Raw genomic sequence first — 15,720 nt, 5'->3', positions numbered from 1 at the left:
TGAACCCAAATTGCTATGGTCAGTAAATTTATCCACTTTGGGTGATGTTTTGGTAGAGGGCGGTCCCCAAACGTTTGGTCAAAAATTTGGACCCATATTGGCTATATATATTCGATGGGTTTTAGGGGTGCAGCGGCACACAAAATTTCGCTTTAATCGCACCTCCCATCTCCGAGATCTAGTTTTAATGAAAATTAAGGTAAGGGGGAGGGCCCACAACCCCCCCTTCAGATATCACAAAATGAAGTACCCTATTTTCACATGTCTATAATACACCATCTGTGAAAATATCAAGGAAATCAGTTGAGCCGTTTTTGAGCCTATACGGAACACACAAACAAACAAACACAAATTAATTTTTTTATAAAGGCTGATTTTATTTAAAAAAAAAAAAACATAAAATTCAGAAAAATCCATAAAATCCATAAAATCTTCATTTGAATCGATAATACGGTCTATATAATTTAATTTTTGAAGATTGTTTCATGTAAATGTTGACCGTGACTGCGCCTCAAATGATCCATCCGCTTAGTCCAATCTAGGCATCCTCTTTCCAACATTTCGGCCGGTATCTCACGAATAAATGCTTCAATGTTGTCTTCCAATGCGTCAATTGAAGCATAACATAGCCCCACAAAAAATAGTCTAAAGACGTTAAATCAAACGATCTAGGCGGTCAATTGACCGGCCCCGAACGTGAAATAAAATGTTCACCGAATTTGCCTCTCAATAAGTCAATTGTTACGCATGCTGTGTGGCATATGGTACAGTCTTATTGAAACCACATGTCACGCAAGTCAAGCTCTTGCATTTTTGGGAAAAAAAATAGGATATCATCTCACTCTAGTGCTCACCATTCACAGTTACGTTACGATTCGCATCGTCTTTGAAGAAGTACGGTCCAATGATGCCACCAACCCTAAACCGCACTAAACTGTGACTTTTTTGGATTCATTGGTAGCTCTTACAATGCTTCTGGCTGATCTTCACTCCATCCACAATTCTGCTTATTTACGTACCCATTGAGCCAAAAATGATCTTCGTCGATGCGTGAGTTGTTTAAACCAGTGTTGCCAAAAAGATAATAACAAAAAAAATCACCCTTTACAATAAGAAGATATTCAAATTCTGTATGAATAGAGACGCATGGAAAAAATTTTTGTTATCTTCCAAGGCGGATTTAAGAAGGTGGTCTCGCGCGAACGGCTGTTAACAGCCGACCAGATGTCCGTTTTTTTGTTTGCATTCTCTTTTTGAAAAAATTTTCTATAAAAATTTTTGAAAAAATTTTCTATAAAAATTTTTAAAAAAATTTTCTGTAAAAATTTTTGAAAAAATTTTCTATAAAAATTTTTGAAAATATTTTCTATAAAAATTTTTGAAAAAATTTTCTATAAAAATTTTTTAAAAAAATTTTCTATAAAAATTTTTCAAAAAATTTTCTATAAAAATTTTTCAAAAAATTTTCTATAAAAATTTTTTAAAAAAAATTTTAAATATTTTTTAGAAATTGCTCAAAAAATGTTCTATAAAAAAGTTTCAAAAAAATTAAATTTTGAAGTAATACTGCATGAATCATGAAAATAAAAATTTTAACAGAAATTTTAAAACCTAAAAGAAATCTCTACAGCAAAAGAAGTTACAGTTGCCATTGCTGAGCCCAGCCCATATTTACGGAAAACCTCTGATTCCACTCTTTTGTTAGCAATGCCCTCATAAAACATTAATGTCACATTTAACGCCACACACTAAGACGAGGAGTGTTTAGAAGTTATGCCATATATTAAACGCTAATGTAACCCAATTCTATTGAAGTCAACCTTTAAGAGTAGAAAAAGATGGCCTGCAGCCACAGGGCATGTCATTTAATAGACGAATAAATAAATGTCTTTCGAATGCCTTCATATTTCATAATGACTTTCCCAAAGGTGATGTTTAATGACGCGTGTAAATCAATTCAAAGTATAAATTTCATAATTTCCACTGCAGTAGCAACAGCACCCATGGTGGCAGACATACGAAAAGGCCTGCTGCTGGGTAACACATTAAAGCAATTACACGTAATTAATGGAGATTGAATTGTTGGAAGGTGTGTTCTCTCTCCGGAAGAAATTAGCAATGTTGGTCAAACGGAAACATATGAAGAAGGGGATTCAATTCAAAAAAATCAGCAAAACTTGGAATAAAAAACAGAAAATTTTTTGTTTGATTTTAATGTTGAACATTTTTTTGAAAATCCAATTTTTTTTTTTTTTTTGCTGAAAAAATTGGTCGAATAAAATTTTCTTTGAATTTCTTTATGAAAATCATAAATTATGTCCCAATTTGCAAAGATATAAATTCTAAACAAATTCCTATGAATATCAAATTTTGTACGAACAAATCGTCCATTATATAATAATAGTTAAATAACCTGGGGGGACGCCCCATCTCAAAACTCGCCCGAACGGACATGTTTACCGATTGAGACAATATGGATATCAAATGAAAGGTATTTAAGAGTAGAGTACTAACTTGGATAAAATTGTCAACCTAAAGGACGGGGGGAGTCCCCCACTCCCAAAAACACCACCCAACAGGACACCTACCGCTTTGGGCAATATGGGTATCAAATGAAAGATATTTAAAAGTAGAATACAAATCTGACATAAAAATGTATTCCTTGATGTCTGGATAATTAAAATGTTTCGGAATCTTACAGAAAAGCAAATTCTCTGCGAAAAAAATAAATTTCAAGTTTTTTTGCCTGTTAGAGCGAAGATCATGAAATTTCACAATTTTCGATTGTTTCTCTTTCGAGACAAGCCAATGCCAAGTTAATTTGCTAAGAGAATTTTTTGTTTGTGAAATTCAAAATTTTCTTTGTTTGTGAAACCTATAAAAAAAGGTTTTTTTATGTAAGAATAAAGAAGAAATTTTCTAAAAAAAACTGAAATTTGACAAAATTTCATAGAAAAATAAAATTTTATGCAAAACTTTTTGAAAATCAATTTTTTAAAATAATGTTAATAATAACTAAATGTTATGAAATTTTCTTTATAATCGAATTTCGACAGTAAAAATTTTCAATATCGAAATTTGATAAAAATTTCTGGGAAAATTTTCTTAAAAATTTGACAGAATTTTCTATCAAAATCTCATTTTATGCACAATTTTCTATGAAATTGAATTTGGATAAAATTTTCTATGAAAATCTAATTTTGTAGAAAACCAAATGTTGAATAAAAATCTCCAAAAAAAAAAAACAAATTTTGTCAAATTTTTCTATGAAAACTTGACAAAGTCTCCAATTGTCGGACCAAGTGCTAGGGGGACAACCCCAACCCCCAAAACACCCCTAAATCGGACATATTTACCGACCATGCCAATATGGGACTCAAATGAAAGGTATTTGCGAGTAGAATACGAATCTAATATCTAAATGTGGGACCTCGTGTGGGGCCGGGGGTCCACACCTTCCCCAAAACACCCCCCAACCTGGACTTATTTACTGACCATGGGAATATGGGGCTTAAATAAAAGGTATTTGAATGTAGAATACGAATCTGATATCCAAATATGGGACCAAGTGTTTGGGGGGCCGTCTCCCACCAAACACATCCCCCAAAGGGGACAAATTTACGACCATAGCAATATGGGGCTCAAATGAAAGATCTTCGGGAGTAAAGCACGAATTTGATATCAATATTCGGAAAAAAGTGTCTATGGGGCCACGCCACCTCCACAACACCACCCAAATAATAAGTATTTTTTTGACTATTGCAATATGAGGCTCAAATAAGATATCAATATCAAGGCCAACTCACTGAGTGGCCGCCCATCCCACAAAACACCCCCCAAGCCGGTCATGTTTGCCGACTATGGAAATATGAGGCTCAAATTAAAGGTATGTGGGAGTAGACCATGTATCTTATATCAACATTAGGGGCCAACTCTTTAGCGGACGTCCCACCAGCATAACAACCCCCAAATAGGACGTATTTGCTCACCAAGCCAATTTGGGTCTTAAAGAGAGTGGAACTAAATATTCATAGTTTTTAGGGCCAATACCCCAAAGCGGACATATTTGCTGACTTTTGCAATAAGGAGTTTAAATGAGATTAGAAAACGAATTTGATATCCAATTTTGAGGGCAATGGCAATATGAGGTTCAAATAAATGATATAAAGATTTTGCGGGCTTAGTGTTTGGGGGCGTGGCTGAAATGAAAGGTATTTGAGATTGGAAAACAAATTTGATAACCTATTTTGGGGCCATGTGTTTGGGGGACGCCTTATCCTGTAAACTACTCTTAAGCCAATGGCAATATGAGGTTTAAAAAATGATATTTGAGAGAAGAGCACGATGCTGATATTAATGAGAATATCGGGCTGAAATGAAGTATTTTAAGAATGGAGTACACCGTACATCTGAACTTAAATTCGTAGGCCAATAAAGTTCATATGGGCTTCAGATAAAGGCACTTATATTGTTAAACTGTTAGTCAAGCGATATACTATTTTCGTTAAAGAGCATAAAAGGTCTTCCTACCGACTGTTTCGCTGTTCCACAGTGTTACATACGCGTTCGTCGCCCACACCCTGCGTCGATCCGAAAGGCTTGGGGTTAATCAAGTTTATTGACGGCAGTCCTGGCCTTCACCGCCAAATCGTCTGCTTCAAAGGTGAAATATAATACTCGGTTTCAGTCTCAATTTGACTGTGAACGTGAGCGAACGTAAGCATTCTCACACAAAAACTCATAATGAGCATGTTGAAAGTCATAACAGCACACCACATGCAAAATTTCAGCCAAATCGGTTTATGTGGGAGCTATATCCAAATCTGAACCAATATAGCCTATTTGCAATCCCCAATGACCTACATCAATAGTAAGTATCTGTGATTTCGACAGACGGACGGACATGTCCGACATCATCAATATTTCGATGTGTTCCAAACAGAATGACTAGATTAGAATACCCCCATCATTTGGTGGTAGGTATTAGAAAAATCAAACCCAAACGTCGGTGGTCATATATGAACTTCTCATAACTAAATATGGATTTAATGGGTACCAAATGCCCCGTTCTTACCTTGGATCTAATTTTTCAGATGTTGAAGGGCATAAGTGTAATTATTGTACATTATTATCTTTTTGAAACCTTTTTTTTGTGAGGGAGTTGCATGCCATAAATGTACTTACCATATTACATTTCATTCAAAGGGTTCGCATTCTCCATGTTATTTGATGGCACTCACCTGAATTGCCAAAACGTTTCTGTTTCAGATGGTAAAATTTGATGGAGTGCTCCTTAAATTTTTTTAAAATAGCATTTGGTCTATCTGGTATGAAGAACGATATTGAAATTAATCTTATCTATTGTAACCTTTCAATGCCTGGGTTCAATTTCCAAGGACAACTCTGCTGAAACTAATTTAACAACATTATGGGGTACATACAAAAAAGGCTTTAAAACAAAACTTCACTTATCTTTGTTTTCAATTGGGCCCAAGATCTTTTTCAATCTCAGCATTTTATTAGTACATTGGTTGGTTGGCTCATGCGTTTATTGTAAATAACATTTGTTTTTTTTTTTTCTTTGCGAAGAGACTACAACTAGAAATGTGTATGAGTCGTCCAACTGGTTATTAATGATGAGGACACGTAGATTTGCTTAACATATGCATGGGTGTGCTTGTGTATTGAGGTTGGTAAATTTTGAATAATTTCTTATAGAAATAAGGTATGCTTCTCATATTAGAAAAATTGTTGTTGTTATGGTTTATATATATTGTAGATTTTTTTTTTGCGAATAAAAAGCCTGTTTTCTTTCTTCGTATTGATGGCGTTGTAAGTATGGACGCAGCAAACTCCTGATAGGGGAATTCAGTCACGTTTCTTTTTACGTCTAGGCTTTTTCTTCTTTTTTCTTCGCTCCTATTTCTTACTGCTCTTTGTATTTGTATCCTCCTTGCTCTTGTCGGATTTCTCTTCGGCTCCCTTTTTATCCTTGGTCTCTTTGTTTTCTTTATCTTTGCTTTCTTTGCTCTTATCTTCGGATTTTTTGTCTTTGCCCTCTTCGGCATCACGATTGGCCAATTTGTTGTTGATGAGATTGTGCAGGGCTATGATGGAGCGTACCATTGAGGCCAAATAGACCACCAGCATTTGATCGTTGGTCTTCACATACATGGTTTCGGTAAATTGGTCGTTTGTAATATCGGGCAGCAGATTAAAGATATCCTGCAGTTGGTAGACAATTTGGTAGTTGATGGGCATTTTACCATCTCCCACACGCTGCAGATAGTTCTTGATGTCGCTCAACTGGGCCTTAAGGCCACGCAGACCCATTAATTGGTTGGTGATTTTCTGTGACAGACTACCCACTGTTGTGTCCTTGATGTCTCTCAGTAAGTGCTCCACACCAACTTCTTCCGCCTCCTCGGCTCCAATTTCACTGGGCACATGCTCAAAGGTTTTGCAGGTGGGTGAACCATCATCATGCACCTCCTCAACGGCTATGTAGGCCTCTGTGGGTAATCCCAAATCTTTGGGTTTAGCATCGATAATTACTAGTACGGAATTGGGACAATAACGACGTATCAGCTCATTGATGGCAATATCGTTTTGGTGCAATTTCGGACCAGTGTGGTACCAGCCCACTACGCGTTCTTTGGCATTGACCTTCTTGAACATGCCATACATGTTCTCCAAATAGTCATGATCCAAAAACCATACCGACTTATCCTTGTCGTCCTCATCGAAGGGCACTGCAATTAGATTATAGCATCATAGAAAGAGTCGTCTCATTTACCTCCGCCATCTACTAACCTGCAAAACTGTTGGATATATCCAGAATGCCCTTGGCCCTCCAGCATCCTAATAAGACACCAACAACTCGCTTTTGATTACCAATCTTACCCATGCGATTGAAGTGATCCACCACCGACAACAGCACTAAAGGGTGCACAATGACTTTGTTTACCAAAACTTCTGAAGTAGGCATTCTGTAATATGTTTATTTCGATTCAACGCCTTCAAATGCTATTTTTGTTTAAATTTAATTTCTATACGCTTTGAGCGCTTTCTATGGTCTTAATTCTTTTACAAATCAAAAATTGACCGGAATTTTTTTTTTGCACTCAAGAAATGACAAGCATAATTTCTATAATTTCAAAGTCGATTTTCGAGTTATCGATTAATCGACTTTTTATGTAAATACGTCGAAAAGTCGAAGTCGACTATCACTGATAAAAAAAGTCGAATAATAGATTTTGAAGACGAATAAAATGCTGCACAGCATCATTTTTGTCATCAACCAAGAAGTGGTTGGCAGCACTAAGGTTGACTTAAATACGAGCGCAGATGTTCACTGGTATGGTACAATTAAGAGGTAGTGTCATTAGCACAACGACAAAAATCTACCCCCAACAAAAGTAACTTGAGTGGCAAATGCCGTAAATTTAAATGCTTTAAGAATTTAACTTTTTTTTCAACTTATCTTCTTCAAATGTGTTTTATATTTGTATTTTCATCCATATAACACTTGCTATGAATGGAACGGTTTTTATTTATTTTAGAAGTATATTTATTTATATTTATAAAAAAATTCTTTCTTATTTATGCATCCACATATAACAAATTATTTTCCAAGATCACTAACCTTTTACACAAGAAAACGACATGTTGCGCAGCGATTGTGATTGTGCTCTATTTGGACGTCGGGAAATGTAAATTTTACCTAGATGAAAAAACAAGTTCTAGCGAAACGAACACTTTTCATCAATATTTTCGGCTAATATTTTTACATAGAGTTTCGCCGCGAAAACCGAATAGAGTATCAACCTTAAAACAACGTTTATTTCTAAAAACACTTCCCATTCGCCAATCAAGGTAGTTTCGATGGGAGTAGATTTTTATTGTTGAGCTAATGACGCTACCTCTTGTTGTCCTATGCGTTTCTTCTAAATGCAATTGGGCAAACCATTTTTTCTGCTTCCAAAAAATAGAACAGGCCTACCAGTCGTCTACCTCATATGTATATACCTTAGTAGTTATCCACGCCGGTTATTAAGATTGCACTTAACGCAATTGGTAACACTGTGTTAAGACAGGGCTGTTATGAGCTTTCACATCTATTAACCGTTATTTTTCGTACGCCAAGCGACAGCAAGTACACTGATTGGGTTAAATAAAACTTTCTGCAATAAATAAGTATGAAAATTACCACAAATATGATGTCGAATGTAGGTGAAAATAAAAATGTAATCGTACAAATGGTTCATGATTACAACGATAGTGTGGTAAATTATTTTTTTCTAAATACAAGCTACAAATATATTAACTTAGTTCCTTGTTCATCTTTTATGATATTAGAATATGACTTTAGGCGATTTAAAACGGCGTCTCAACGATATCAGGGAGGAGAATCTTGAGCTCTCGAAAAACATTGAAGAATTGAATCCCCAAGCCAATGTGGATGTGACGTCCGTGCCATCCGATTCTCAAATTACGCAACAATTTGCCCAGACAACGGTTAAAGCATGCGATTGGCACATTAAAACAAAATTGGAACAACTTCAAATGGGCAATGAAACTATTGAAATGAGAATGAAAGAAGAAGTATCACGACGCAAGCAATCATATTATGATTATCTAACGAAAGATGAAGTAGCCTTGAAGGTAAGTGCAACTTAATCTGCTCTTATTTTTTCTAATCCCAGCCTTTATGGGTTTTTGTTTGCAGCCTTATCATGAGGTGGAAGCTGCCACTGAAGATCTTAAACAACTAAAGATAAACGTCCAAGAAGAGTGCAAAACGATTAAAGAACAATCGTCCCATCTTTATCGGAATCTTAGAGAGCAGTATAGAGAATTTATTGAAAATATCAAGGTTTTGGAAATACTAACTAACGAATTGAGGTAGGTACTTTGTTAAAATATTTGCTTATATCATATACTAATACTTGTTATTTGAATCTATTGCTAGATTGGAAGAATCTAATGGGCATAGCTATCTGACTGACAAAGTTTTTACGGCAAATGTAAACTTCGAAGATGATGGGAATGTTGACGAATCTGCAATCCAGCATTTGCAAAATGAGATCAAAGATTTGGAAACAGAATTAGCTCATTATTCAGAAGACAAATAAAAAAATCCTATTTTTTTATGTATGTACAAAATTTAATACTTATTTTTATGCTTCGAAAATATTAACACAAAAATAATTTTTTAAAAAAAGTTCAGAAAAAAAATTTCATTTTCAAAAAATTCCAAATTTTAAAAATTTCCGACAGAAATAAATGTTTGTAAAAAATTTACATTAAAAAATGTTTTTGAAAATTTTGTGTGTTTGAAATGAAATTTAGACCATAATATTTTTATATATAAAATTTTAACAAATATTTCTAGAAAAATTGAATTTAATTTTCAAAGGACATATAATGTTGACAAAATTTTTGTAGAAACAAAATGGCAAATTTTCTGAAAAAATAAAATTATGACTTGAAGGTTTCGGCTGCAGGTCAGTTAAAACAAAGTGTTTTGTTGTTCTTTGTTCAATTTATTTACCATATTTCAGTTGACTTCGTCTAACCGTTTTCTTAGACTGTTTTTTGGTGAAATACAAAACAATAAAAAGAAATCACAACCATATTAACAAAAACATTTTTTTTATTGATGAGTTACATTCGAATTGCTGCTGTTATTCTCACTGTCGGTTGCCAACTGTTCTTTTCCTTTCCATAACCCCGTTTACACTGCTCTTTAAATAGGGATTCATTGGCTCGATAATCTGTTTCCCCTTTATTAAATCAACTGACGAGAGACTAAATCCGGATTAAATGAGCAGTGTAAACGTGGTTTATGTTTTTTGACGATGTGTCGATATACCTTTGCCCAATTCTCTACGTCTCTTTTGTAATTTATTCTCTCATCAGGAGGAATGTCAATAATGTGCAACATCTCAAGTGTGAATCTGCTTTCGAAATGCTTCTCCTGAGTCAAGGCGAGTCGGAATAAACATAGTAACAGCCATTAAGATTTGCATATAAAAAATCCGTTTCGGTATGGAAACAAAAACATTTGATTGCTGTCAAATTCCGCTCGCGGAACAATTATAGATTTCAGCGACTATTGCGGATGAAATGCTGCAACGTCTCTTTATCTTTCCCATATGCTCTTCACACCACTTGTCATATCTATCCTGCACAAGTCCTATGTGACGCATAAAGATACCGAACGCTATACTGACCCTCATCTTACTTCCATCAGTGTTAGCCTAGTTTTCTCATCATCCGGATATGTTAGTTCGCGGTCGGTGGTCGGTCGTGATCTGCTGAAATTGTAGCTAATGGTTTGGTGGCGGATATCTTCAACAAAATTTGTACGGATGTTATCGACATGGCGGTTTAAGCCTATGAACGTCCGCATATGATACAAAGTTGAAGCAGTCCGTAGGGAGATCCATTTAAGGGTTGTGACCATACATGTTATTCGTGATCAAATATTTCAATCTAGGCTCGAGAGACGAATTGGCAATGTGGCAAGGCTGACTATGACATAATGCTTTCGATAGGGCAAGAAGACCTATCTATGTGACGGTTTAACCTGCTTATTGTTTTAGCCGGAGGTAGCGATCTTCGTCAAGCTCCACAAATGAGTATGTTTGGTCTGGTCCATAGGACCGTTATGGTCGTACAAACTGGAGCTCCACTTCGGATCAATGACTACTACATACATCGACAAAATAGACCTCTCTTGCATTACATCACGATGCTAAATATATGTACGGTTGAATGACGACGGCGCATCTTGTCCGATCGACCTATTAGTCCATTGAGAGACACTGGAAAGTAAACTACCAACAATACCGGCACATTTGCGGCAATGTTTCCATTGGTCTGGCTACATCCAAGATAAATCGATATCGTTCGTTATATCATGGCTACATCCGCTTATCGTCGTTGACCAAGAAGCATGTTGCATATTATACCATACAGTTCAAGCGAATTAACATAATTTCTTTAGATTGTATTGAACAAATTACTTTGACTAGCTATGTTGTTGTTTGTCACAATACTACAATACAATAACTGTGTTCGTGTACTCAAAAATGTATACAAATTTGCACAAAATGTTTCTGGTCGTCGTTCGCGTACTTTATTTGCCAGCAGAAAAGGGAGGTTGAAAATTTGGTAATTGAGAGCTTAGAAATTTCTACTGGAGGTTTTTTTTCCAGCATAAATTTGCAGCATCGAACAGCTGTTTTATCATAACTAGCTGTTTAATTCAAATAAGTGTAAAAGAGTGTAAAGTTGGAGTTACATACCATGCGCGCGTTACACACCATGGCGGATTTATAAAGGTCGTTTCACTCGAACAGCTGTTACAGGCGCCCAGGTTTGACGGTATTAAGATGACAGATTTTTGTTAGCATTCTCTTTCTTGTTATCTTCTTTTTCGCATATTCTCTGCTCATGTACGCACAAGTATATACACACGCACACAAATTACTTTGGTTGTGTTAGCAAAACGTCGATCAGCTTGTTTCAACATGGTACAACACTTGTTTTCTGTGCAAGGCGGATTTAATTAGGTGGTTTCATGCAAGATATATTCATTTAAACAACAATAAAATATTGAGATCAAAATCAGTGATTTTGTGTATGTTACTAGTTCGCGCCATTTTTCGTTGTTTATATATGTATCGTTCTTAAATGAAATACACAACCAAAACTCGTTGACAGATAGTGCACTACGCGAGAAAAAATTGTACTCAGCTGTTTACGGTACACTACCTGGTAATTATGTCATGGTTTGACAGTATTAAGATTTCAGATTTTTGTTTCCATTCTCTTTGTCGTTATCTTCTATCTCGCATAGTCTCTGCTCATGTACGCACACAAATTTGTTTGCGTGTGTTGGTAAAACGACAATCAGCTTGATGGCAAGAAGGCGTATGATATGATTTGCGGTTGTTGTACAAATGAGACCACCTTTAATTGTTTCGCATTATTTTCTGTGATTTGTCAAATAATTTGCCATTTAAACTTGTCACCGCTAAAGCTTTTCATTGTGTTTACGCCCCTTTATCCACGGTAAAAAAAACAACAACAAGTTGCAACAGCTGTTTTTTATTTACCAAGAGAAAGTAGAAGCAGAAATATTCGGTTTTTGCACAATTTATGTTGTTTTGTTGCAATTGAACTTATAAAAAAAATGCTACGGAATCTTTTACAAAATACAAATAAATTTGGCTCAAATAACATAAAAATAAAACGATATTTGGCCAACAATTCCAATGTGACCAAAAGAATTTGCATTGTTGGGGCAGGACCGGCTGGATTCTATGCTGCCCAAAATATTCTTAAGCAAATGCAGGATGTAAAAGTTGATGTTATTGACAAGCTGCCCGTACCGTTTGGATTGGTGAGGTAAGTAGATGGAGGATGACTAAGAGAAATTACTGGTTGAATTGAGTGGAGTGAAAGCTCTGGTTATGGGATCAAAGATAGCATGGAATATAGTCTGAAAATAGGCTGCAAAAAGAAAACATCAATAAGATTGTTGGGAACATAGCATAAAATACCTACTTCCTACACCATTGAAATCGAAAGTGGCTTTTGCCTCCAGAATGAAGATAGACATGAGAAATGTAAGATAAAAACTAAAAGGAAGCAATTTTAAATTGGCCATTTTTCTTTTCTATGATCAAATTATTTGAAACTTCTAGTTTCCTTAAGTGGAACTATTTATATAACTTTTCCAATATCGAAAAAAGGCATTCATAAACATATTGCTTATTAAATATTTATATGCTTGTACACGTCTCTTTTTTAAATGTATTCACTTTTTTGTCTTATCTACACTCAATTTAATGACTTTTGCCATTAATAACCGTCATTGAAGTTCAATGAATCTGTTCTTAATGATTTTTTGTTTGTTTTTCATATTGTAGGTTTGGTGTTGCTCCCGATCATCCTGAAGTGAAAAATGTTATTAATACTTTTACAAAAACTGCCGGAAATGAACGTTTTAGTTTCTATGGAAATGTGGCATTGGGAAAAGATGTTAGTCTAAAAGATTTACGTGAACGTTATCACATAATTTTGCTTACCTATGGTGCCGATCAAGATCGCCGTTTGGGCATTGAGAATGAATCACAGGCAAATGTGCTATCCGCTCGCAATTTTGTGGCTTGGTATAATGGTTTGCCAGGTGCTGAGAATTTGAATCCCGATCTTTCGGGCAAAACTGTGACAATTGTGGGCCAGGGAAATGTTGCTGTGGATGTTGCCAGAATGCTGTTGAGTCCCATAGATGAGTTGAAGGTATGAAATGTGTGCAATAGTCTATTTTTATTTCTCCTACATCATTGCTTTCATGCATTTCGTTGCTTGACAATATATTCAAAACATGGTCCTTAAAAATTAAATTTTGACAGAACTATCCAATGGACTATGGAACTATTGAGTGCTGTGTTTATCATTATCTGCTAAGGCCCCATTAAGAATCGGGGAGATTCTTTTAACGGAAGTGGCTTTTATATCCGGAATGAAGATAGGCATAAGAAATGTAAGATTGATTACATAAACAGGCATGGTGAATAGGATGGCATATTTATCCTTACATTTGAGTTTGTCAGGGAGCAATCTTTGTAGACGTTGCCATATTCCGATGCCCGGTGTCTGAAAAATGGGCCGACTTCTAAAGGAAGGAAGTCTATCGAGTAAAGGATAATCACACATACATTCAATCTTCAAACTCTTTGTAAGGTCTTTGACCATTAGTTGCCATAGGAGTCGGCTAAATAATGAGATTGTTTATCGTTCAGAACTTTCCCTGCAGTTCCTAGTAGCAGGTTACATATATTTTTCTACTAAAAAATTTCTGTTTTCTATTTTCTAAATTAATCTCTTTTCTATTTTTTTCTAGAAAACTGATATCACTTCATACGCCTTGGACTACCTCGCTAATAGCAAAGTGGAACAGGTTTACCTAGTGGGTCGTAGAGGCCCCCTGCAAGTAGCCTTTACCATCAAAGAACTCAGAGAAATGTTACGTTTGCCCAATGTGACAACACACTGGCGTCCCGAAGACTTCCAAGGTATATCGGATGTTGTGGATAAATTGGCAAGGCCTCGTAAACGATTAACGGAGCTAATGTTGAAAAGTCTAAGTGAACAAAAGCCAAAAATCGAAACAAAAAAACAATTCCTACCCATATTTTTAAGATCACCAAAGCAGCTAAAAGATCAAAATCTATTGTTTACCATCAATGAAATGCAGCAAGATAAAGCAGTGGCTACAACTTTAGAGGAAAGCCTTCCTGCTGATTTAGTTTTGAGAAGCATAGGCTATAAATCTTCATGTGCCGACAATGAATTGTGTTTTGATGCGAAGGCAGGTCTGGTGCCAAATATCCATGGCCGGGTTTTAAAAGATGTCAATGATAAAACAAGTGTGGACCAGGGTTTGTACACCGCAGGATGGTTAGGTACTGGTCCAACCGGAGTTATTCTCACTACAATGAATGTGGCTTTTTCAGTGGCCAAGTCAATATGTGATGATATACAAGCCAAGAAGATCAACATGGAGGAAACTAAAGCTGGTCTTGAAGACATATTGAAAGATAAACCATATGTAACCTGGCAGGGCTGGGAAAAAATCGATGCTGAGGAAATCAAACGTGGCGATTTGGTGAGCAAGCCCAGAGAGAAAATTGTGAAAATCGAAGAAATGCTGAAAGTAGCTGGAGTGTGACATGATTATATGATAATCTGAATGAAGGATGAAATGTGATAGTGGAAATATGAGTAACAAAAATTTATGACATTTTTTTTTTATGTCGCAGTTAAGTTTTTAAGGTTTTGCTTTGTCATATGAACAAAATTCCATATTCTTATTTGTATAATTTTTACATTTCTTCCAACATTATTTGTAGTCTTGTGCATATATAAAGTCAGTTTAATTAAGAATAGATTCACAAAATACTTTGCGAAAGCACAAAGGGTAACTTTCAAGTTTTCCTATATCCCTCAGGTCCATGTGTTCTGTAATTTAAAAACTAATGTTTATGTTTGGTAAACCGATTTTTTTTTTAATAAAACTCCCAACATTTTGTATAAACTTTTTAAGCTTGTATGTAAATTGCCTAAAACCAACGATACACATATGAAACAAGTCATAAGTTTGACCATGACATGTTTGATATGTATTGCCAAATGGGAGCTTAACATTGTAATTCCGGATTTCTGACTTGTTTTATATGTGTGCCCAAACGAAAGCTTAACCTACTAATTTCGGATTTCTCCTGTGAATAAGAAGGGTCCACAAAGGGAATGGGACCAGCATCAATCCTGGTCAACAACCACTCCGCCTACGTAAAAATATACGACTGCTGTCCCTGCATGACATTTAAATATTGTTAGGAAATTTAAATGGAAAAAAGTAAAAGAGGGTAGTCTGTACGAAGAAATATTCAATAACAAATAGTACATAAGTTGTTCAATTGTACCGTAGTGGGCTTAAATAGATTTTGCTATCTTAAAATTTGAAGATTAATTTACCAGCACCATAGGTTTGCACTTATCTGGGTATAGCAAAATGCAAATTTTGCCTATGAAAGTTCCCTTAAGGGACAGGGGCAAACTTCTCACATATCACTCAGTGCTGTCCGATTCAAGTTTCAGCTCAATGATAAGGGACCTCCTTTTTATAGCCGAGTCCGAACGGGG

General features: G+C 35.5%; 3 protein-coding genes and 1 long non-coding RNA gene across 6 annotated transcripts; 2 read left to right on the top strand and 2 right to left on the bottom strand.

The window, feature by feature from the left end:
* The first annotated feature begins 4,850 nt into the window (after window positions 1-4,850).
* On the top strand, window positions 4,851-9,183 carry LOC106086509 (uncharacterized). 2 transcript variants are annotated; one of them, XM_013251209.1, is made up of 4 exons: window positions 4,851-4,870; window positions 8,359-8,664; window positions 8,729-8,904; window positions 8,972-9,183. In XM_013251209.1, exons 2-4 carry the CDS (start codon window positions 8,362-8,364, stop codon window positions 9,132-9,134), a joined length of 642 nt encoding a protein of 213 aa, XP_013106663.1. In that variant the 5' UTR covers window positions 4,851-4,870; window positions 8,359-8,361; the 3' UTR covers window positions 9,135-9,183. The 2 variants fall into 2 exon arrangements, with proteins under 2 accessions (XP_013106663.1, XP_013106662.1); XM_013251208.1 differs by lacking the exon at window positions 4,851-4,870 and adding an exon at window positions 8,175-8,285.
* On the bottom strand, window positions 5,474-7,151 carry LOC106086508 (26S proteasome non-ATPase regulatory subunit 7). Its single transcript, XM_013251207.2, has 2 exons — window positions 6,814-7,151; window positions 5,474-6,752 (listed from the first exon to the last, which is right to left on the bottom strand). Exons 1-2 carry the CDS (start codon window positions 6,986-6,988, stop codon window positions 5,920-5,922), a joined length of 1,008 nt encoding a protein of 335 aa, XP_013106661.1. The 5' UTR covers window positions 6,989-7,151; the 3' UTR covers window positions 5,474-5,919.
* A 2,918-nt stretch (window positions 9,184-12,101) lies between the features above and the next one.
* LOC106086507 (uncharacterized) lies at window positions 12,102-13,185 on the bottom strand. Of its 2 annotated transcripts, none has more exons than XR_001221142.2 (3): window positions 13,101-13,185; window positions 12,577-12,964; window positions 12,102-12,522 (listed from the first exon to the last, which is right to left on the bottom strand). It is a non-coding gene; the product is annotated as an uncharacterized LOC106086507 (long non-coding RNA). The 2 variants fall into 2 exon arrangements; XR_001221141.2 differs by having other exon boundaries at window positions 12,577-13,025; window positions 13,101-13,173.
* Window positions 12,203-15,115, top strand: LOC106086506 (NADPH:adrenodoxin oxidoreductase, mitochondrial). Its single transcript, XM_013251205.2, has 3 exons — window positions 12,203-12,417; window positions 12,942-13,314; window positions 13,919-15,115. The coding sequence occupies exons 1-3, from the start codon at window positions 12,203-12,205 to the stop codon at window positions 14,744-14,746; spliced, it is 1,416 nt and encodes a 471-aa protein (XP_013106659.2). The 3' UTR covers window positions 14,747-15,115.
* The last annotated feature ends 605 nt before the right edge of the window (window positions 15,116-15,720 follow it).

This window comes from Stomoxys calcitrans, chromosome 5 (assembly GCF_963082655.1).
Source record: "Stomoxys calcitrans chromosome 5, idStoCalc2.1, whole genome shotgun sequence".
In the NCBI taxonomy this organism is placed as follows: Eukaryota; Metazoa; Arthropoda; class Insecta; order Diptera; family Muscidae; genus Stomoxys; species Stomoxys calcitrans.
The sequence above is the reverse complement of the archived record's forward strand: the minus strand, read 5'-3'. Positions and strand labels throughout refer to the sequence as shown.

Bases quoted from the DNA above. Each gene is read 5' to 3' on its own strand.
- LOC106086508 (XM_013251207.2), bottom strand. From the start codon at position 6,988: ATGCCTACTTCAGAAGTTTTGGTAAACAAAGTCATTGTGCACCCTTTA. The intron at 6,753-6,813 runs GTTAGTAGATGG...ATCTAATTGCAG, and splicing joins TATATCCAACAGTTTTGCAG to TGCCCTTCGATGAGGACGAC.
- LOC106086509 (XM_013251208.1), top strand. From the start codon at position 8,199: ATGAAAATTACCACAAATATGATGTCGAATGTAGGTGAAAATAAAAAT. The intron at 8,286-8,358 runs GTAAATTATTTT...TTATGATATTAG, and splicing joins ATGATTACAACGATAGTGTG to AATATGACTTTAGGCGATTT. The intron at 8,665-8,728 runs GTAAGTGCAACT...TTTTGTTTGCAG, and splicing joins AAGATGAAGTAGCCTTGAAG to CCTTATCATGAGGTGGAAGC.
- LOC106086506 (XM_013251205.2), top strand. From the start codon at position 12,203: ATGCTACGGAATCTTTTACAAAATACAAATAAATTTGGCTCAAATAAC. The intron at 12,418-12,941 runs GTAAGTAGATGG...TTCATATTGTAG, and splicing joins GTACCGTTTGGATTGGTGAG to GTTTGGTGTTGCTCCCGATC. The intron at 13,315-13,918 runs GTATGAAATGTG...ATTTTTTTCTAG, and splicing joins GTCCCATAGATGAGTTGAAG to AAAACTGATATCACTTCATA.